General features: G+C 43.8%; 1 protein-coding gene across 2 annotated transcripts in view; it reads right to left on the bottom strand.

The window, feature by feature from the left end:
* Window positions 1-11,413: 11,413 nt before the first annotated feature.
* The window catches only part of PAIP1 (poly(A) binding protein interacting protein 1), a 50,661-nt gene continuing 37,946 nt past the window's right edge, over window positions 11,414-24,128 (bottom strand). For both annotated transcript variants that reach the window (XM_077462776.1, XM_077462777.1), the window contains exons 9-11: window positions 19,933-19,987; window positions 19,708-19,795; window positions 11,414-16,068 (exon numbers count right to left, since the gene is read on the bottom strand). In XM_077462776.1, coding sequence (XP_077318902.1) covers window positions 15,972-16,068; window positions 19,708-19,795; window positions 19,933-19,987 — 240 coding nt within the window. In that variant the 3' untranslated portion in view covers window positions 11,414-15,971. The remainder of the gene's footprint in view (window positions 16,069-19,707; window positions 19,796-19,932; window positions 19,988-24,128) is intronic.

Below are 24,128 nucleotides of genomic sequence, written 5' to 3'. Positions count from 1 at the left end.
GCATACACACGATCGGAATATATGATGAAAAGCTCCTGTCGGACTTTTTCTGTTGGACATTCCGATCGTGTGTACGTGGCATAATAGATGTGCTTTCTAATGGGTGCAATTTTTCTTGTCGTCGTGCCCCGACTTTAGGCAACGCTTTGTGATCCAGTCTACATCAAACCACCACTATTCACAAAACGTGGCTCAGTATTAATGGCTGGTATAGTTGTGGTTTAACCACTTGAGATCCGCACTATAGCCAAATGACGGCTACAGCGCGGATCTCCTTTGCCGGGACTATGTCTATTGACGTCGTCCCGTGCACGAGCGGCCTGCGCGCCCCGTGATCGGCGAGTCCATGAGACTCGCCTGATCACCGATCCGTGCAAGGGGTCGATCCCGACCCCTTATCACGTGATCAGCTGTCAGCCAATGACAGCTGATCATGTGATATAACGGAGCCGGTAATCGGCTATTATTCCTCCTCGCGCTGACAGCGCGAGGAGAAAAAAAAAAGCCGATCACCGGCGGCCGTGATCAGGACATCAGTCCCGATCACGGCCAGCCCTGCTAGTGCCCACCTGCCCCCTGCCAGTGCCCACCTGCCCCCTGCAGTGCCAAATGTTTAAAAAGTAAGTGCCCCCCGTCAGTGCCACCCAGCAGTGCCCACAGTGCCACCCAGCAGTGCCCACAATCTGCCTCAAAGGTGCTGCACCCCAGTGCCACTTATCCGTGCCCATCAGTGTCATCTACCAGTGCCCAGCAGTGCCGCCCATCAGTGCCACCTATCAGAGCCACCTATCAGTGCCACCTATCAGTGCCCATCAGTCCCATCTATCAGTGGTACCTATCAGTGCCCATCCGTGCCACCCATCCGTGCCACCCATCCGTGCCACCCATCCGTGCCACCCATCTGTGCCCATCTTTGCCCATCAGTGCCGCCTTATCTGTGCCCATCGGTGCCGCCTTATCTGTGCCTATTAGTGCCGCCTTAACTATGCCTATCAGTGCCCACCAGTGCAGCCTATGAGTGCCCACCAATGATGCCTATCAGTGCCCACCAATGCAGCCTATCAGTGCCCACCAGTGCAGCCTATCAGTGCCGCCTAATCAGCGCACTTCAATGAAGGAGAAAAATGACCCGTTTGCAAAATTTTATAACAAACTATTAAACATGATTTTTTTTTTTTTTTTGCATTTTTTTTGTTTGTTTAGCAAAAAATAAAACTCCGAGCTGTAACTAAATACCACCAAAAGAAAGCTCTATTTGTGGGAAAAAAATGATAAAAATTTCATTTGGGTACAGTGTTGTATGCCCGCGCAATTGTCATTCAAAGTGCATCAGTGCTGAAAGCTGAAAATTGGTCTGGGACTGAGGGGGGTTTAAGTGCCCAGTAAGCAAGTGGTTAAACACTTGCAGGTATTGTGACAAACATAACAAGAATCACAATTCTATCACCTCGACCCATAATAAAAAGGTATTCCCTAGCAAGGACTTTATAAATCGTAGCACTCGGCCCCACGGCATCACTAGTAATTAAAGGCCATCACTCACCAAACATTTGTATTCACAGAGGGACCCGCCAGGGGTGTCCTCTGTCTCCCCTTTTATTTATCCTGGCCCTAGAGCCACTGGCCATCAAGATCCGTGAACATCCGGACATATTGGGAGTCACGAGTGGGGGTCGGGAACACAAATGCGCAATGTTTGCGGATGATATACTATTGCTCCTCTCCTCTCCAGTTACTTCCCTGCCCAATCTCCATGCGGTATTACAGCAGTTCACATCATTTACAGGTTTACGGGTGAATCACTCTAAATCCCAAGCTCTTGACGTGTCCTTACAACCCCATATAGCTCGAGCAGTACGGAGCTCCTTCCCCTTTCAATGGCAAGATAAGTCCTTGCCCTATTTGGGTATTGTGCTGACCCCATCTCTGACCACGCTCTACAAACATAATTTCCCTCCACTGTTCAACAAAATAACTGCAGATCTTAAACGTTGGTCGAATAGCCCCCCGTCATGGTTTGGCAGGTTGTACTCCGTTAAGATGACAGTTCTTCCAAAGGTGCTTTACCTATTCAGGACTCTCCCGATTTCTATTGATAGGCGGGAGCTCCAGAAGTTTCAAGCTAAATTATTAGATTATGTATGGGGACATGGTAGACCTAGGGTGAACAGACAAACAATGTACACACCCAAAGCGAGGGGCGGCCTGGGCATGCCGGATCTGTTTAAATACCATCAGGCAGCAGTGTTATCACAATTAATTCGGTTCCATACACGCCATGACAAACCACTCTGGATGATGTTGGAATCCTCCCAATTCCCTAGAAGAGAGATTAGTCATTTAATCTGGATGAAAGCAAAAGATAGACCCAAGGTGATGAGTCCGACCCTGTCCTACTCTCTAAATTTGTGGGATAGATTGTCGACCACCCACGCCTTCAGATCTAGGCATGCTCCGTTAGCCCCTCTGCTTAATAATCCTCTGTTCGCCCCGGGTTTACGGCCTCAAGATTTTTTATGGTGGACTAATAAAGGTTTGCTGCGTATAGCTGATCTATGTGACCATAAAGGGGCCTTGTCACGAGTATCCTTACAGGATAGATATCAGCTCCCGAGGTCGGAGTTCTTTCGCTTTACTCAGATAGCGCACTTTCTGGCAACATTAAGTCGCACTTCTGATCTCACTACATATACCCCAATGGAAACCGTTTGCAGGACGTACGACAACCACAAGAGTCATATTTCCATGATATATAATATCTTATTCCCGACCTCTCAGAAGTTGCCTTATATGGAGAGATGGGAAAGAGATATGCAGTGCACCTTGCGAATGGAGGAATGGAATAAGGTAGTTCAAAATGCATCTAGAGCTCTTATTAATACTTCTTTGATTGAAGCAAACTATAAGGTGTTATTGAGGTGGTATATGGTTCCAGCTCGAGTGGCTGCTTTTGCTCCGGGGGCGTCCCCGCGGTGCTTTAGAGGTTGCACTGCGGAGGGGACCATGTATCACATATGGTGGTCATGCCCCAAGGTGCGAAGGTTCTGGATACGCACGTACAATTTTATTTATTCTTTGACCCGAGTGAACCTTCGGAAGTCACCGTTGCATGCGCTGCTGGGGCGCCCCGTGGAAGGGGCATCGAGGCCAATGAGCACGCTTATAGCTTTCATATTTGTGGCGGCAAGGGTTTCTATAGCTAAATCGTGGAGGTCACCAGCAATACCCTTTTATTTGCTCAAATCAAAACTGTCTTGGATTATGGTGAATGAACGCCTATCGGCAATACTAACTGATAGACTGGCTTGGTTCAACAGAGTGTGGGGTCCGTGGATCAGGGATTTGGTTACAGTCTAATGGGTTTACCTAGCCCGCTAGGGTTGGGGGCCCTCCTGGAGCTGGGGTGCATCCTCTCTTCTATCTCTTCTATCCTTCTTCTTCTCTTTCCTCTCTTTACTCTTTTTCACTTATCTCAGTCTATGATAGCGATCTTATTTCATCTTTCCCTCTCTACTGAGGGAGCTCTTTATTTTGGGCCGCATATGTGCCATTGAGTACGGTACGGTTATTAGGATATACTGATTAGAGTACCGGAATGGGAATTGAGGGCTGGGGGGCGGGGCTCTAGTACTTGCCATGCCGCTCTCATATAGAGCAAGATAAATACATGATGTTGGTATGTGTTGATTTAATTATTCTTTGGGCTATCTTTTAAGCCATGCATATGCGGACCGACTCCCTTTTTTTTGTCATCTTATGGGTACTGTTATGCAATTGGAGTTATATTGTTATTAGACTTCTGTTTCTCTGTGTCTTAATGATGTCAATTACTGAGATTGTAACTTCTAAGTTGAAAACTTGAATAAAATATTGAAAGATAAATCGTAGCACTCAATATGTAGTCTAAGTGATAGAATGTGATGTTTGCGAATTACAATATGTAGGATGTTCCACCAGGTCCCTTCTCATGAGGAATAGTGAGCATTATAACGGAGCAGCCTATAGTAACGAGAGAAGGATGTCCAATGTATCAAAATACAAAATACATAAAACAAAAAATCAGAATGTCGGTACGTGGAGGAGAGAAGCATAGAAGGCTACTAGAACAGGAAGTTACGTGGATTTTCCTGTTGGGGACACACATCCCCTCGGGCATGAACCACAGATGGGATGTGGATCTATTCCTCAAATGACATCTTCCTATCCCATCTCCAGTCTTATTGTTCACTTGTTTTAGGATTTGTCCTCTTCTCTTAGTGGGTTCCTTCTGTGCTTGCTTTTTGCCTTATATCTTTTCCTCCTGCCATTTCTGATTAACCATTCATCTTTGATCTCCTCATAGTGATTATGTCCTTTTGACCTCGCATTGTGTTACCCCTACAAAGTATTTTGACATCTGTATATAATTTTTTAAATTCCAAAGAACATTTTTTCCTTTGGAAGAATAAGGTCTCAACATCTTATGCAGCATTTTTTACACACCTTTCTCTTGGCTCAACTTTTTTTTATATCTTTCTTTCTCTTCCCTTTCTCTTGTTGGCAAAACAGAAGTAGTCACCACCTACTCGAATGATTGGTGCCATCAATTACCGTAACCAGCTAAATTGCAGCGGTGGGCAAATGGGTGTACCTGTACGTCCCCTTTAATTGGCGGGGTTAGCGGGCACACGCTACCGCCACGTACAGCGTGACCGAATCGCAGATTAGATGTCCGCCAGTCTCCCGGCGATCGTGTCACGGAGCCGCAGAACGGGGAAGTTCCTATGTAAACAAAGCATTTCCCCGTCCTGCCTAGCGAATGACAGAGATCACTGCTCCCTGTCATTGGGAGAAGTGATCGTTGTCATATGAGTTGTAGCCCATCCCCCCCCCCCAGTTAGAATCGCTCCCTAGGACACACTTAACCCCTTCATCGCCCCCCTTAGTGGTTAACCTCTTCCCTGCCATTATCATTTACACAGTAATCTACATTTTTATAGCACTGATCGCTGTATAAATGACAATGGTCCCAAAAATGTGTCAAAAGTGTCCGGTGTGTCCGCCATAATGTCGCAGTCACGATAAAAACCGCAGATCGCCACCATTACTAATAAAAAAAAATGGCATAAATCCATCCCCTATTTTGAGGATATTATAACTTTTGCGAAAACCAATCAATATAAGCTTATTGCGATTTTTTTTTTTTAAACAAAAATATGTAGAAGAATACATATCAGCCTCAACTGAGGAAAAAAATTGTATTTTTTTTTCTCCAAAAAGATTTTATTAGAGTTTTCCATGAAATAAACAGCAAAATACATTAAACTGGAATACAGGTTCTATACATAGTAAGCCCAACAGTGGCTAACAGATTTCTGACATCAACATTGTCTAGATAGAAGATAAGCTAGAGCTATAAAGAACACTAGAACATCACAAACCATATGCAGGGTCCGAGAGTGTCATGACTTCCCTCGTTAAACATTTGTCTCCGCTCAAATTTGCCTATTAACATTCTCGGAGACCTTCCCAGCCACCTGGGGGGGGGGGCTCTTCTTAGCATGTATTACCCAATTTTGACTTCCTGGAGCAGCAACCTGGAGGTCAGAACCGGCCTAAACAGTCAGCTCCAACCTCCAGATCCCCGATCCTAAAGGGTTCAGAAGACAAAGGAGTGAAAAGTGGGCAAAAAAAATAAAAGAAGAGAAGAAGGATAAGGAGAAGGAGCTCCTCCGCTAGCAAAAGAGCAGAAGATATCGGAGGAGCACAGCTAGAAGAACCGGCAAGCGTGGAGAAGGCGGAAGAAGACCCCTGAAGTCGGAAGAAGCCCAGGACAGCAACGACGACGGAGAAAGCCGGGCTCACCCACCAACAAAAGAGCAGAAGATAGCGGAGGAGCCCGGCAAGAAGACCCCCGAAGACGGAAGAAGACCCCCGGAGCTGCCTAATAAACTATTTTAAAACCTGTGTAGTGTGTTTTTTTCATTGACACTTTTTCCCCCAGGTGAATGGGTAGGGGTACGATGTACCCCATACGTATTCACAGAGTGGGGGCTGGGATCTGGGGGCCCCCTTATTAAAGGGGCTCCCATATTCTGATAAGCCCCCCGCCTGCAGACACCGACAACCAACGGCCAGGGTTGTCGGGAAGAGGCCCTTGACATGAGGACAAGGGCGCCCCCCTTCCCCCAAAGCACCCAGACCCCCATGTTGAGGGCATGCAGCCTGGTAAGGCTCGGGGGTAGAGGGTGCTCGCTCGTCCCCACCCCCTTTCCTGACCGGCCGGGCTGCGTGCTCGGATAAGGGTCTGGTATCGATTCTGGAGGGACCCCCATGCCGTTTTTTCGGCATAGGGGCTTCCCCTTAAAATCCATACCGCGCGACGGGGCTAGCAAGGTGTCAATCTCGCCGATAAAAGCAGCGAGATTGACTTTCTTTTCTAGTCGCGTCATAATGCATCACGTTCAAAATGAACGGACTTCAGTCCGTTTGTGGGCAAGTCCGTTCATTTGGAAATCCGCTTGAACTCCGTCAGAATTCTTCCGGACCCTAGTCTGCTGGAATGTCCGCTCATGTGTGGGCAACTCCGTTCGTTCGGAAAGTCCGCCGGAACTCTGGCAAAATTCCGGCAGAAGTCCGTCGGACCCTAGTCTGCTGGAAAGTCCAGTCGTGTGCACAGGACATAAGGCTTTTGCCGAAACACATCAGAGCTATTGTTTTACTGTCACTCTGATGTACCAATAAAGGACATTTCAAGGATTACTATTTGCAGTCGCTGAAACTTGAAGTCGCATAGATATGAATGGTACTCATTGGAAATCATGGGGTACGACTTGTCATGTCACTTTGCAGTCCCAAGTCAAAGGACAAGTCCCACAATTAATGGTGAATCCCCCCGATTTGTCCCGTTTACCATATCATTCAAAGTGAAAGTAAAAGAACATCCCACATTTTGGGTCGTCCCCAGAAAAGTAATAGAGGGGAATACTTCCAATGGGGACACTACTTCTGGTGACCTAGGGGCCCCCAAGGAATTCCCTTAATTTTCAGGGATTTCATCTCACTTCCTATTTTTGGTTATGGGACAGGAAGTGAAGGGAAATCTCCCTAATGGGACACAAAATGGGATGGCAAAAAATAAACTGGTAGGGGTTACTCCATTACTCGGTCTAAACTGAAAAAAAAAAGGTTTAGACTATAATTCTTTAATGTTAGGTCACACAAACACTATATATTACCCAATTTTTTTGGTCAGATGTAAATGATGAGGTTGCACTGAGTAAATAGATACCCCATATGTCAAGCCCTAAATTTGTGTGCACCTATTAAATGGCGACAAACTTCATAGGCAACACTTTAAAAGCCCCTACAAATCATCAGTTTAGAGTGGACTTAGTGTTATCAATCTCACTCTGGCATGCGTGGTGTTATGCAATCTGCAGCGCAAGCAACATTTTTCTGAGTAAACGCCCCCAATTCGTGCATTTTGGCCTGGTTCATGGCTATACATGTTGCAGTTTGCACATTGCAGGTGTATTTTGCATTTTTTAATAGAAACTTTTGATCCATTGAAGCCTATAAAACCAAAAACCAGAAAAAAGTCCCTGGCCCTTTCTATAAAATGCACAGATGTGAACTACATCCATTGGAAACCATGCTACATGGGCTGTAGTGTGTTTCTGCAAAACTGAAAACGCATTCAAAAATGCATAGGTGTGAACCAGGCCTTAAAATCATATGGGGTCTGAGGGGGGCCTCAAAAACTGTTTTATGGAGGATTTTAAATGCTAGGGTGTAACTAACTTTTTAGACTTTTTTTTTTTACTTAACTTTTTGTTCATCACGTGGGGGCGAAAACTTCCCTATAGGATGCATCTTTGGTGATATGTTCTCTTTAATGAGACATTAAGGGTCTAAAACAGGAAGACAACTCCTCCACAGACCTGGGGGAGAGGTATGGAGGGGGGTGCAGTGGTATTGAAATACATCTGAATGCTGCATAGATACCTGCTACCCTGCCAGCACAAAGTCATTCATGCTCAGGTGCCAATTAAAGCCTGCTTAATAACATCAATGTAACATTTGGGTGCCAGCTGTGCATGTCTACTTCTGTAAGGCTGGGCTCACACCTATGCGATTTGGATGCGAGTTTCCACACATACAATTTGCATGACAGGAGATTGTGGCCGGCTATCTATGGAGCCGGTTCACATATCTCCCTTGAGGCTGCAGGGCAGCTTGCACAGGAATGCTGTGCGCCTTTGGCTCGATTTCAGGCCAAATCCGGAGAACAGGGACGCACCAGACCCCTTCTGCGAGCCACATCTGTCGGAGGTGTGAACCCAGCCTAAGGGTTCCAAATGCAAATTTTCAGCAAGCCTTATGCCGTGTACACACGATCAGAATTTCCGACAACAAATGTTTGATGTGAGCTTGTTGGCGAAAAGTCTGACCATGTGTATGCTCCATCAAACATTTTGTTGCCGGACTTTCCTCCAACAAATGTTGGCTAGCAGGTTCTCAAATGGTTTGTTGTTGGACTTTCTGATTGTGTGTACACAAGTCCGTCGGACAAAAGTCCACGCATGCTCGGGATCATGTACGAGCCAGAAGCGACTGTTCTTGTAAAACTAGCTTTCATAATGGAGATATCACGTACGTCTTGTACATCACTACATTCGTAATTGTTGGCCAACATTTGTGTGACCGTGTGTACAGTGGGGATTGAAAGTTTAGGCACCCCAGGTAAAAATGTGTATTAATGTGCATAACGAAGCCAAGGAAAGATGGAAGAATCTCCAAATGGCATCAAATTACAGATTAGACATTCTTATAATATGTCAAAAAAAAGTTCGATTTTCTTTCCATCATTTACACTTTCAAAATTACAGAAAACAAAAAAATGGTGTCTGCAAAAGTTTGGGCACCCTGCAGAGTTAATATCTTGTACTGCCCCCTTTGGCAAGTATCATAGCTTATAAACACTTTTTGTAGCCAGCCAAGAGTCTTTCAATTCTTGTTTGAGGTATCTTTGCCCATTCTTCCTTACAAAAGTGTTCCAATTCTTTGAGATTTCTGGTCAGGAGATTGTGAAGGCCATCGCAAAACCTTCAGTTTATGCCTCTTGATGTAATCCCCCGTGGATTTTGAGGTGTGTTTAGGATCATTATCCATTTGTAGAAGCCATCCTCTCTTTAACTTCAGCTTTTTTCATTGATGGCATCAAGTTACCATCCAAAATTTGCTGAAATTTTATTGAATCTATTTTTCCTTCTATAAAATTGTATATATATATATATATATATATATATATATATATATAAAAAAGATTAAATCTTCAAGCAAGAGTCCTCTAATTATATATATATATATATATATATATATAGCAGCGCTCAAAACATGCAGAATCTTGTTCAGATGTCATTCATTTGTGCTCGTGAAATAATGGTGATAGAGTCCAACTCGTGAAAAGAAGAAAGATCGAAACCACCTTCCACCTTTCGTGCTCTCAAAATACGAGCCCCCCTTGGGGGTACACTCACCAGAAAATCAAGAGTTTATGAGCCTTCAATATGTCAAGCAATTTCATTCCGAACAGAGGATATTGACATCTGAAAACGCGTTGCCATCTTCTTATAGCCTTCTCCAGCTTTGTGAGCGTCAACTATTTTCAGTGTCAGTTTTCTAGACAACTGCTTATAAGAACCCATGGTGCTGATTGTTGGGGCAAGGTCAGATGAGTTTGGCCATTTAAAACCTTTGAGATTGACATCACCTGGTCTTCCCAGACGATGATTGAGAACAATCCACGACACTGGCAGGTCTCAGCTTTGCAAAGGGGGCAGTGCCTGCTATACATTCTGCAGTGTGCCCAAACTTTTGCAGACGCCATTTTTTGTTTTCTGTAATTTGTGTAAAATGATGGAAATAAAATCTAACTTTTTTTGACATATTATAAGAATGTCTAATCTGTAATTTGATGCCATTTGGAGATTTTTTCCATCTTTCCTTGGCTTCGTTATGCACATTAATACACATTTTTACCTGGGGTGCCCAAACTTTCAATCCAGACTGTATGTAAGACAAGTTGGAGCCAACATCCTTCAAACATTTGTTGTCAGAAAGTCTGATAGTGTGTACGGAGCATTACGCTACTTTTCATCCATGGCTTCCAATACAAAGGCTTCTTTGCTGGTAAAGGTTTACTTTGTCAATATTACACATTGGGGGTTATTTACTAAAGGCAAATTCACTTTGCACTGCAAGTGCACTTGGAAGTAAAGTCGCTGTTGATCTGAGGGGCACATGCGAGAAAAATAAACAGCATTTTAGCCTGCACATGATTGGATAATAAAATCAGCAGAGCTTCCACTCATTTCAAATCTACTCCTTATGCCGTGTACACATGGCTGGACTTTTCAAAAAGACTAGGTCCGACGGTCTTCCCGACTGACTTTCCGAGCGAACGGACTTGGCCACACAAAAGCACACCAAAGTCCAACAGGTTCAACCGTGATGACGTACGACCGGACTAGAATAAGGAAGTTCATAGGCAGTAGCCAATAGCCGCCCTAGCGTTTTCGTCCATCGGACTAGCATACAGAGAAAAGCATTTTTCGACTGGACTCGAGTCCGTCTGAAAGATTTGAAACGTTCTAAATCTAAAGTCCGTCTGATTTTTCGACAGCAAAGGTCAGATGAAGCCGATGGATTTGTTCAGTCGGACCTTTGCTGTGGAAAAGTCCAGCCGTGTGTACACAGCATTTGATTTACTATGGGGGTGGTGCTTGTACTACTGGAAGGCATGGGATTATGTTCACAGAATGATAATCTGCCTTGTTTACCATAGGCAGACTGATATTGTCAGTGTAACTTACGATTAGTGGGTGCCAACAGAGATCGGGTCCGTGGGACCCTCTGATCAACTCCTGCGGTGTAAAAGCAGGAGTGAGTCACTGGCAGTGCGTACTCACCCCAAGTGACACTAAATTATATCCTTATTCTTCACAAATCATCCATACAAATATACTACTTAGCGGCCCTGTAAACCATTTTTCACTACATTTTCTTTTACTGTGTTTTCCTGCCTTATTGTAACATCCTCCCTGAATCTGAACTTCTCCTCGAGCAACTCAGTGTACGTTCTAAAGACGACTGCAAAGGAGCAGGTAGGTTTATGTTATTGCAGATGAGCCATTGCATCATTTCATGCAGATTTTATTTTAGTTTAAAAAAAAAGGAGACTTTAGAATCGCTTTAGGCAAAAGCACATATGATGTATTTGGTAAAGACAGAAAATTACAAAGACTGTACAATCATAGGGACACACATACAGTTGCTTCTTCCAACCAAATTAGAATTTTTGTACCACTCAGTCGAACATTCGTAAAGTGTTACGTCTTCCTCCCAAAACACAAAAATCAGACACTACAGGTAATGTAAAATCTTTTATTTACTGTCTTTGTACAAGGTAGAACAGAAAAGATAAATAACTCACAACAATGAATGTACAAAACCTGTTAAGTGCTGATACATAATGCAGTCTGGGATGATGTGGGCAGCTGGAAGCAGGCAGTAAGTGGATATCAGAGTAGGTAGGTGTACTACCGGAAAGACTTACTACTGGGGGACAATCTGCCAGAGCTGGAAGACAGGCAGTGTAAAGAGTGACCAGTACAGGCCCAATAATACTAAGAATGTAAGAAATATGTCATTGCAGAACTATGAATTACTGTTTAGTTTGAAGGTATCCTGGCTCCTTGTTCAGAAGGGCCCATCATATTTTTCCTGATGTACCCACAAGAACTTTTATGGACTTCTACTATGGAGACATATTTCTTGCTCTCAATCTCCCCTGTGATTTTATGGAATTACAGCATGCATTCTCATTGCTTGCTACCCAATTTCTATAATTCCTAATGCATATAAGAAATTTCTCAGTAATGGCTCTATCAATGACAACCAGGCTGAGTGCTCCATGCTCTCTATCCCTTACTGAAGAGGAAATCTGGAACTGTGGCTCCTACCATCCAAGAGATTTGAAACTAAAGAGTCCAACTGCACTGCCACCTGCTGCTGAAATGTAATAACATGCAACTTTAAAAAATAAGTTCACCTTTGCAAAAAAAATAAAATAAATAAATGCACATAGTTTTTCACGTAAAGAAATGTGCATTTATTTTTTACTATGAGTCTGCAAAGCATCGTGGGTGCTATTCAGGGCTCCTGCAGACAATCTGTGTAAGCCGTCTGCTCGTACCTCCTGTGGAGCCCTGTACAGCAGCAGATTTTTCTTTTTTTGTGACAGAGAGCAGGGGGAGAAATTCCCCTGCTCACTGTCAAAACAGGGGATTGGGAGGGTGCCAGAGCTGCTGCATCTATAACATATTACACTCAGTATATGGGTGTAATGTGTTACAAAAGATGAACTTATCCTTTAAGCATGGGTGCTCAAACCTGTGGCCCTCCAGCTATTAAGTTCCATCATGCCTCTGCCTCCGGGAGCCTTGCAATGCCTCATGGGATTTGTAGTTCTGCAACAGCTGGAGGGCCACAGGTTGAGCACCCATGCTTTAAAGCAAACCTATGTCTACACCTATGAAAAACACCAATCAGCCCATATAGTAATGGCTGGACATAACTATCTTGGGGAAAAAAAAAAAGGTTCATTGGGAAGAGGAACTGACTATCTAGGCTTAGAGAAATTCTGGCACGTTAAAACTGATTGTGGGACAAAAGTTGATAGATGGCCATACACATGAACAAACAAATGAGTGCATCCTGTGACAGGACATTCCATCATGCCCAAACAATGTTCAAAAAGAAGGAGAAGGCCACATCCCAGACATGGGATAGTTACAAGCAAATAAAAAAAAAAAAAAAAAGGCTAAGGGCTCGTTCAGACTATGTGCCTGTGGCCATTTTCCTGTTCTAGATAAACGCGTCACCTCAAGGGCATATAGAAAACAATTGTTTTCTGTATATCCTGTTCACACTAAAACACTAGTGTGATGTGCGGTGCAGAAAAATGCAGACATGCCTTTTTTTTTTTTTTTTGCAGCGCAACAAATGTCACTGCATGTCACTGTGCTGAATGACAGGAATGAAGTGTCGGTATGTGATGCTTCAAAAAAAAAAAAAAAAAAATTACAAATAAAAAAAGTAAACACTGCTCCCTGCCAGACCTGAAACAGACAGCCGCTTGCACAGTAAGACCGCCATGCAGCTAGTGAGAACCATCCCTAAAGGAACTTAACTTGGCTAAATATCAGTTCATGCAAGGTCAACTTTAATACAATACAACCTGATAATCACTGAAAAGGTGGCTGTAAGAAAGAATCAGAACACCTTACGCCAGGACGCTATGCCTGTAGTTATCAGAAACAAGAAGCCTAGCAATGAACTGCAGTCTGTGATCGGGAATTGGAGTCTCCAAAGAGATGAGATCAATTTTGGGCATGCAAAACACCGGTGGGGCGGACAGAACACAGAAATAATAATCTAGAATATCATTTGCAAATTAGAATACCGTAGTTATTGCTGACATGGTTTCCAGACTTCTCACATCTGTTTTATTTCATTTACACAAATTTTTAAGAAAACAATTTCAATCAACTAATTTTGAAAAACAAACTCTAAATACTTCATTATAAAGTACAGAACATATATTTCACATACATCTGTGGAAATTCCTTCTTCTGTGTACCTTGTTATAAAATGGCGTACTTTTCATCCCCTTTTAGAGGCTTTGCCATCATTCAGAATCCATTATTTCTGGGGATTTTAAAGCCCCTGTTTATCTTCCATAACAACACTACCTTGTACATTTACCAAACACCTACATCTTTCCCCTTAAAGCCGAACTCCAGGCAGACAAACTTCTAAATACACAAATAAAATACACAGAATGAAGTTATAAAGAATTTCTATTCCTGTCCATGCTGTCCTAAAACTTACACAGTTCTGTGACACAGCACAGCCCTGCCTGTGATTTTACCCTTCTGCAGTTTAAAGCGGAGTTTCACCCAAAAGGGGAAGTTCCGCTTTAAAGTGATATTAAAGCTTTGGATTTTTTTTTTACAATAAAAATCATAAACATGTTATACTTACCTGCTCTGTGTAATGGTTTTGCACAGAGCAGCCCCGATCCTCCTCTTCTCAGGTCCTCTGCCAGTGCTCCTGGCTCCTCCCCTCCTGCCTAGTGCCCCCAGAGCAAACATCTTGCTATGGGGGCTCCAGGGCTGCTGCTCTGCGTGTCAATTCACACACAAAGCCGCGGCTCGGCCCAGCCCCTCCCTTTCCTCATTGGCTCACTGGCTGTGATTGACAGCAGCGGGAGCCAATGGTTCCCTCTGCTGTCTCAACCAATGAGGAGAGTCAGTCCTCAAAGAGCGAGGCTCTTGTACACAGCGCTAAAAAAAGATTGGGCTCAGGCAAGTATGGGGGGGTTGCACAGAGGTTTTACCTACATGCAGAGAATACACGAAAGTAAAACCACTTTAAGTCCTCCTCCCCCACATTAGGCATGGGGGCTGACAGGTACCTAGTTTTACCTATGCAATCTGAGCACAGGTTTTCATCTCCCCTTCCCTCCCCATAGTCTTCTGGGACACGTCACGTCTCCCAGAAGTCTGCAGGACTGCTCAAAAGTGCAGAACAGCTTTGAAGCAGCACATCCGGCAGCCCAAAGTTAAGATGCCATGAACCTGTAGGCTAGGGCGCTGGATCCTTGGACAGGTAAGGCTCTTTATAAAAAAATCTGCAGATTGTAGTTGCTGAATTTTAATTTATTTTATTTTTCCCCCAGAGTGAAGAACCACTTTAACAACCCATACAGGTCTCCTCTGCACCCAAGATTGTGAATGGACGGTGATGGGAGAAGTAGAAAATTGATGAGTGCTCTCTAGTCCTATCAGCATGCACTGTGCAATGCAGCACAACTGATTGGCTCGTTTTGCTGTTTTTCCTCCCCCACTCTGAGCTATATTTACAGGGACTGCAAGAGTGAGAATATGTCAAACTCAGATTATATACTGCTAGCTTTTAAAAAATGAAATAAATGTAAGGATTTTTTTACAGAGCTGCTGTTTTTTTCTATATCTGCCTGGAGTTCAACTTTAACATTAAGAGACAGCGAGGAGCCAATACACATTATGCTTAACTAACAGAAGAACAATCTAACGTGAAACTATAGATAATTGCAAAATTACTGCTTAGTACATTATAATATGAATCCTAACACACTCGGGCCCAAAGAACCTGAATCGGCCTAGTAGGATTGGAACCTTTGAACTCTTACTGCCTGGACCACCTTGACACATATGACAAATCTCAAGGGTTCCATTTTTTAAATAACAAATCGCACAAAATAAAACTTGACCAAAAGAAGTCATGTGGAAGCGAATTAATTGCAGCCGCTATATGACCGCTAAATGCAACCGCCACCAATGCACTGTATCTCAGCTGCCGTGAACGCAACATTGTTCCATTCCAGAAAAGCTGTTTCTTCTGCTATGTATAGAGGTGACAACTGCACTTATACCAGCTGGGTATGGGGTTCAGGGCTCATCTCAAGAGACTGACAGCTTCATATGGTAAGCAGAGCCCTCAACAAAAGCTGCTACCCCCTCCAGGCCAGGTAAACCGGTTTCTGAATAATTCACAATTTCTGTAATGTTTATTGACATACTATAAGCGTGAGCTCATTAAGTCATGAAATGTTGTTTTTCTTCAACACGGTAACTTTGAATTTGTTTTTATTGCAACGCAAACATACTTTCCTTTGAACTGTACAGAAATTAAACTATAATATATACACAAACTATTTATCTTTAAGTTACAGGGTATCAGCATACACTTTTTGGCATTCAGTTTATCATGGAGTTTTGCATAAACTTCTAGGTTTCTGAAAAGCTCAAACTTAATAAATTTGGTGTGAGAATAAGTCTGCCCAGTTTGCTAAACATGATAATCACACTCGCCACGTTCATTCTTCATTGTTTTCTTTTACGTTCTGACTCCAAGCAAAACTTCTCATAAGCTTCTTCCATCTCGGGGTCCATTTCGTCATCATCTGAATCATCGAGGAAACTAGAAGGGGGGGGGGGGGAATATATAGTAAAATCACTTTCATGGTATGCTGTCATCTAGTGGCCAGGACTAAATGTTGCATTAGGCCTGATTCACACCTATGCATTTTTGTGCTTTTTGCAGATTTGCACTACAGTCCATGTTTCCTATGGAACACGTTCTGTAGTGCAAATCTGCAAAAAGCGCAAAAAATGCATAGGTGTGAATCGAGCCTTAGAGTTAATCTCCAGCTTAAGTTTATTTCAGGTACTTCTATAGCGCCGTAAATTTACGCAGCACTTTACACATATATATTTATACATCAACATTGGTCTCTGCCCTCAAGGAGCTTAAAATCTAAAGGTCACCAATTCCCATTCAAGCATACACATACTAGGGCCAATATAGACAGAATCCAATTAACCTACCAGCATTTGGAGTTTGGGATGAAACCAGAGTACCCAGAGGAAACCCACACAGGCACAGGGAGAACATGCAATCTCCACGCAGGTAAGTGCCATGGTTAGGATTTTAACAGACGGTCCTGGTGCTGCTAGGTGGAAGTGTTAATCAATTTGGACCAACTTAGTTATGTACTTCACCAAGAAATGCAATTGCTCTAGGCCAGGGGTGCCCAAGCAATGGTCCGTGGAGCCCTCTGATGTGGCACATGATCTCCTGCTCTGGGATGGCGGGTTGGCAAGTCCAGACTGCAGGTTGCGTACCCGCCATGCCAGAGCATCAGTGTTGTGAATGAAGCCAGTGGTAGAGGAAGCAAGCAGCTGCGGAACAGAGCTGCATAAACCAATGCTTCCTGTATAGCAGCGGCTCCTGTCATAGGCGGAGTGAAACCAAATGCACTCTGTCTGGGACAGCAAGTTTATTACTAAAATCACAGTGTATATAGGGACATATCTGTTCTGCAGTGGTTATCGGGCTGCTTTCAAACTGATCTGCACTTGTAGTGCAGAGCACCTGCGGCTGACCTGCACTGAGACATAGACTTCTGGTTTTACCTGTGGGTTTGGTGCACTTTCAGAAAGTGCACCACACCTGCATGATATAATAGAATTCTATGGCAAAGTACATATAACCTGCAGGAAAGCCACAGGTGTACTGAGCTGTACCCATAGTTTGGGTAGACCACAGACCATCAGTGTCCAATCCTATCCTCCATTCACCTCTCTGGAGCAGCAGATCTAAACAGACTTGTGTCCGTTTATACCCGCCTATCTCCAATCGGATCTGCTAAAAAAAAAAAAACATAAGTGGATCCGTCCCCTTCCATTTGATCAGATCAGAGGGCCCATAGAGAAGAGTGGGCGCTGTCTGTGTCCACTTTGCATAGGCAGAGTGGACGTAGAGATGTCACCTGCCCACTCAGCTCATTGTGGCCCGCAACTGGTTACAAAGTCACTTAAGTGGCCCTCGCTCTTCAAAAGGTTGGGCACCCCTGCTCTAGGCTGTATGAGGTGGTTGGATGACATCCCAATCTCCAACTCAGCCATTCAGTGGAAGCGTTGTATATGTATACAATCACAGAATACACATCTCTGCTCAGCCCCACTCCATTTTGTTCCAGGAGTGGGAAAGGAAGTTACCATCCCACTACTGGAACAGAGCTCTGCATACATTATGTAGCCAAGGCTACATAAAGTTCATACAGTGCTGAGAGGCACTGCAGGTCTCATTGGTCATCTTATGACTCACCCACCCTCCCCTCCTGGCAAACTCTCACCAGTGAGAGAGAGCTGTGCTTGATGTCATAAGCCTAGGCCAATGACCTGACAAGAATTAGGAAGTGGGCTGTATAAGGTATTTACTGGTAGAAAAAAAAAAAGAAGTTTTTTACTATCCAAAGTTAAAAACAACAAGGGCAGAAAATTTAATAGATGGAAAGGTGAAAATAAATTACTGAAGGTCCTCTGTAAGAGCACAAAAAATGACATTTTACAATTTAAAAACTTGACCCAGATAAAATGATTCATGACACTACCTGCACTGAGTTGGCATATTCTCCCTGTGCCTGAGTGGGTTTCCTCCGGGTAATCCCGTTTCCTCCCACACTCCAAAGAAATGCTGGTAGGTTAATTGGATCCTGTCTATATAGGCCCTAGTATGTGTATGTATGTATGTATGAATGAATGTGAGTTAGGAACCTTAGATAGACCATGAAGGCAGGGACTGATGTCCAGCAGTTGTAGAAAGCACCAACGTAACACCAGACCACGTTGTAGCTGGGGAAAAAACGCTGCATGGAAGGGGGTCGTATGGCAACTCTGCTGGAACTTCAGCAGTGATTAAGGTCATTCCTCTTTAGGATATGAGATTGTTCACTGAAAACTGAAAGGATCTACAAGTAATAAGGGCATCATTTACAGAGGTGTTTCGTTTACAATTAAGATTAATGCATTTATTGATTTAATAAAGAAATCATCATCTCAATTTTAGCCTGGAGTAACATTTTTATAACCGTTATGTGTGTAATGCTCCACTGCTGCTCCATATGCCTACTGCAGCCCTTGTAAATACCCAGCACTGCCCTCCCTGTCTTACGAGCTTGTCCTTTTGCATGGGGGGGGGGGGGGGTGCTATTCCTCCCCTTGGAGGGCTCCCTACCTTTGGAATTCTGGAATCTTAGAAATTTAGTGGCACGCTATATATTACCCATGTTGTTTTTGTGACAGTAACTTTGTTTTCATCCTTTTTTGGTGTTAATATTTATTTTCCCCTTGTATTCTATTGTTCAAACTTCAATAAAAACGGATTATAAAAAATAAATACCCAGTACTATCAAGTATGGGGGAGCATGTGACCTCCTTTCCTTTCCATTGCATGGCGCCTGATTGTCCAATCACATCTATATTTTGGTGGTATGAGGGGCAGAGGTTGTAACTGTAGCTTTGCTGACAATTACATATATGGGTGGGAGTAGAATAGAGATAAAGGCTGCACAACATTTACAAACAGACAAAGTCAGTACAGAGAAGCTGAAGGGTATTTTTCCAGTCTCTGCTGGGTCTGCACACCACCCACAAAAGGCTATGAATAAGCACCAGGGAAGGTGTGAAACGCGTTAGCGCTGCTGTATTTGTACCCCCATTGCTGTATGGATTGTCATTTTTCTATCATGGATCAATAAAAGTTGATTCTATGGGAGTGTGGCCATCCAGACTTTTCGCTATATGCTTCTTGATACATGTAATAGCTGCACAAGCCCGGGAACCTAGCCTACCCCCAACCATCCTGGTTTACAGCAGTGGCAATGCAGGACATCCACAGCGGTCTTGGCCTTCTCCAGGCACTGAGAACAGGGGGCCCACAGCCACCCCCTACCCATAAGAGAAGGTATCGCGCTGGGCAGGAAAAGGTACTGTATAAAAAAGCAAACTGCCCCCTGAGCACACAGCCCATGAGACCCAGAGATCCACATCTGTTCCAGGAAACATGTTAAGCCCCTGTCCAAAAGGAACACCAATACTGAAGGGGAGACCTGGAGGACCACCTTTTAAGTGATGGAGGATAGCGCGTTTCCTGTCCCAGTGGGAGGAGCTCTACGTCTCACAGCTGTCCTTGAAGACAACTTGATAAAGATTAAATGTGTTGTAAATCTGCATGAAAAAAAAAAAAAAAGTAAGTTTCAAACTAAAAAAGACATACGGATCCCCTGAACCAGGTAAGTCTGTTCCATTCTCCTCATAGAAGAAATCCTCTCTATCCAGCATCTCCTGGTACTTCTCTTGATAATCTGAAAACACAATAACAGTAATTGGCGCTGTACCCAATACCCAATGCCAGTATTACGAGAACAAAAAACAAAACAAAAAAAATAAAATAAACCAACAACAATATAATATGTATGTAGCAGAATTCAACCATTCTCACCTGGGTCTGCTGCAGTGAAGGGAATGCCGTCGGACGTATAGAACGTGGGCTCATTCTAAAAAATAAATGAATAAATAGTGCATTATTGGTAAACCTTGTCAATGATACGGAGTTACGACTTTCAGGTTATACATTTATTTTTATCCCTTCACCCCATCCTCAGCCTCTTCAACACCACCCCTTATTCTCAACGTTTTTCTTCCCCTACATTCTACCTTCATAAATCAATTTCACAATTAAAATGAGGAAGTCAAAGGATTGTGCTCACAGGGTAAACCAGGTACTTCCCCCCCCATCCCCCAATTTTCTGCATTATAAATGCAAACTGGAAACAATGACAGAATTAATGGTGTATGATGCAAATGTAAAACAAAAACTTCTTTGAGTTTTAATTCTTGAAGTCTCCAGTCACACTTGCGTGGCTCCAAAGTCGCACGACTTTGATCAGACTCTGTCACTAAGGCCGCGTACACATGGGCGGATTGTCTGGCCAACTTAGTCCGCTGAAACGTGTTTCAGCGGACAATCCGCTCGTGTGTGGGCTTCAGCTGACTTTTTCAGCGGACAGTCTGGCGGACTAAGTCTTTCGGAATTTCCGTAATTTTGTCCGTCCAAACTTGGTTTTGTCCATCCAAACTTGGTTTCAGCGGACAGTCCGCTCGTGTGTAGGCAAGTTGGACGGACTAAGTATGGCGCATGCTCAGAAAGGATTTACACGGCCGAAGGTTGCATTGCAGTGTATTGGACGTCGTATTTCTAGTCCCGTCGTACGTGCTGTACACGTCATCGCGCAAGCTTTCAGCGGACTGTCTGTTCATCGTGTGTGGTCAAGTCCGTTCATTCAAAAGTTGGACGGACTGTCTGTCGGATTGTCTGACGAACTTAGTTGGCCAGACAATCCGCCCGTGTGTACGCGGCCTAAGTCGCATCAAAAGTAGTGCAGGCACCTTTTCTAAGTCACTGCTATCTGAGCGGATGCCATTGAAAACAAAGGCCTACGACTTGTCATGCAACTTAACCACTACAGATCCGCGCTATTGCCAAATGACGGCATCAGCGCGGACCTACATTTCCGGGACTACGTCTATTGACGTCGTCCCGGATACGAGCGGCCTGCGCGCCCCCAGAGGGGCGCGCGCGGCGCGCTCTGTGATCGGCGAGTCCGTGAGACTCGCCTGATCACCGATCCGTGCAAGGGGTCGATCCCGACCCCTTATCACGTGATCAGCTGTCAGCCAATGACAGCTGATCATGTGATAGAACGGAGCCGGTAATCGGCTATTATTCCTCCTCGCGCTGACAGCGCAAGGAGAGAAAAAAAAAGCCGATCACCAATACAGCTGACCACCTGCCCCCTGCCAGTGCCCACCTGCCCACCGCCGTGCCATCCTGAATAAAAGTAAGTGCCCCCCATCAGTGCCCATAGTGCCCACAGTGCCACCCACAATGCCACCCACAATGCCATCCAGCAGTGCCACCAACAGTGCCACCCACAGTGCCCACAATCTGCCTCAAAGGTGCTGCGACCCAGTGCCGCCCATCAGTGCCCAGCAGTGCCGCCCATCAGTGCCACCTATCAGAGCCACCTATCAGTGCCACCTATCAGTGCCCATCAGTCCCATCTATCAGTGGTACCTATCAGTGCCCATCCGTGCCACCCATCCATGCCACTTATCCGTGCCACCCATCCATGCCATCTTATCTGTGCCCATCTTTGCCGCCTTATCTGTGCCCATCGGTGCCGCCTTATCTGTGCCTATTAGTGCCGCCTTAACTATGCCTATCAGTGCCCACCAATGCAGCCCATCAGTGCCCACCAATGCAGCCCATCAGTGCCCACCAATGCAGCCCATCAGTGCCCACCAATGCAGCCATCAGTGCCGCCTAATCAGCGCACTTCAATGAAGGAGAAAAATGACCCGTTTGCAAAATTTTATAACAAACTATTAAAACATGATTTATTTTTTTTATTTTTTTTGCATCTATTTTTGTTTGTTTAGCAAAAAATAAAACTCCGAGCTGTAACTAAATACCACCAAAAGAAAGCTCTATTTGTGGGAAAAAAATGATAAAAATTTCATTTGGGTACAGTGTTGTATGCCCGCGCAATTGTCATTCAAAGTGCATCAGCGCTGAAAGCTGAAAATTGGTCTGGGACTGAGGGGGGTTTAAGTGCCCAGTAAGCAAGTGGTTAATGAGGTTTATTTACTAAAACCAGAGAATGCAAAATCTGGTGCAGCTGTGTACGATAGCCAATCAGCTTCTAACTTCAGCTTGTTCAATTAAGCTTTGACAAAACCTGGAAGCCGATTGGTTTCTATGCACAGTTGCACCAGATTCTGTGTGCACCAGTTTTTAGTAAATTATCACCTGTGTGCCCAAAATCACATGACATCGCATGTCGTACAAGTGTAAATGGAGCCTTAAGGCTTTGCTCTGGCAATGTGTCTGTCCTATCTTTCATTAAACAACATAAAATAGTCATGCACATATCAGGTGATAAGGCAACATTAGTGTAGCATTGAAAAACATAACAGCCTGGAGCATGCATCTTGAAAAACAAGTCAGCGATAGAAACTTGGGTAATGGTGACGGTGTGGGTATTGTGTAACATTAAGTATGTGCCTGCCCTGTTAAGCAACTATAAATTACTAATATAAAGTGACTATAAACTTAGCTGCTGCTAGCACCTAATTGTATTTCCACAACTGCAAACAATAAATGTAGAAAATACAACGCTGCGCTGCTGATTCCTAAATATATGAACAATGAATAAATGTGAATCCCAGATGTAAAGATATGGAAGAAATCCTTATTTTTGTTCATTTTCATGTGGGCGTGACATTTATTCATGGTTCACTATATTTAGGACTCAGCAGGTACAGGTACGTCCATTTAAAATTGCGTGCCGGTCGGGACCCCCGTGAGTCCGACTGCGGGTCACTCGATCGCCGCAGGGATACCCGCGATTGTCTCACAGGGACATCGGCATCTCCCCGTTCTGCCTAGCAACAAGTGACATTGATCTCTGCTCCCTGTGATTGGAGCAAAGATCTGTAAATCGCAGCCACGCCCCCCAGTTAGAAACACGCCCCAAGGACACACTTAACCCTTACACTGCCACTTCTTGGTTAACCCCTTCACTGCCAGTGTAATTTACAGAGGAATCAGTGCATTTGTATAGCACTGATTGCTGTATAAATGAAAATGGTCCCGAAAATGGTCCCAAAAATGTGTCAAACGCGTCCGCCATAATGTCGCAGTCACAATAAAAAAAATTAAAAAAAAAAAAAAAAAAAATCGCTGATCGCTGGCATTACTAGTAAAAAATAAATAAATAAAAATGCCATAAAACTATCCCCTATTTTGTAAACGCTATAACTTTTGCGGCAACCAATCGTTTATTGCGATTTTTTTTACCAAAAATATGTAGAAGAATAAGTATTGGCCTAAACTGAGGAAAAAAAAAATTTTTATATATTTTTTGGGGATATTTATTATAGCAAAAAGTAAAAAATAATGCATTTTTCAAAATTTTCGCTTTTTTTTGTTTATATTGCAAAAAATAAAAACCGCAGAGGTGATCAAATACCAATAAAATAAAGCTCTATTTGTGGGTGGGGGGGAATTATGTCAATTTTGTTTGGGAGCCACGTCGCACGACCGCGCAATTGTCAGTTAAAGAGCTGCAGTGCCGAATCGCAAAAAGTGCTCTGGCCTTAAGGCAGCAAAATGGTCCTGGGCTGAAGTGGTTAATAAGCGGGCAGGTTTAATTAGGCCTCTTGCAAAAATGCTCAGGTTTTCAGGCGTACAGCATTTTTTTTTAACAAACTAAAATGAAGCCCATTGTTTACAATGTGTCTTTACACTCAGGTGCGCAAACAAGTTCTGTGTTTTGATCAGTAGAAAAAAAAAGCAAAAATCTGAGTTCCCGGTCAGTATTTTGCATCCATACATGCAAATATGCGCAAAAAAGCCTAAACTAGATCCCATAAATTACTCAGAAATGCCGCTGCTCAAAAATCAATACCATGTGCACACGCACACCCAGGGAAAGTAACTTCCCCATCTGTGTGCCACATTCCAGAACCAGCTGCAGTTCTGACAGTAACTCTCAGCCGAAGCCTCACTGTCAAAACTGGAGCTGGCTCTGGAGCGCAGCACACAGATGGGGAAGTTACTTTCCCAACAATTGT

The sequence above is a fragment of the Lithobates pipiens genome, unplaced genomic scaffold (assembly GCF_037356315.1).
Source record: "Lithobates pipiens isolate NorthernLeopardFrog02 unplaced genomic scaffold, aLitPip1_a1.2 Scaffold_3, whole genome shotgun sequence".
NCBI lineage: Eukaryota > Metazoa > Chordata > Amphibia > Anura > Ranidae > Lithobates > Lithobates pipiens.
The sequence above is the reverse complement of the archived record's forward strand: the minus strand, read 5'-3'. Positions and strand labels throughout refer to the sequence as shown.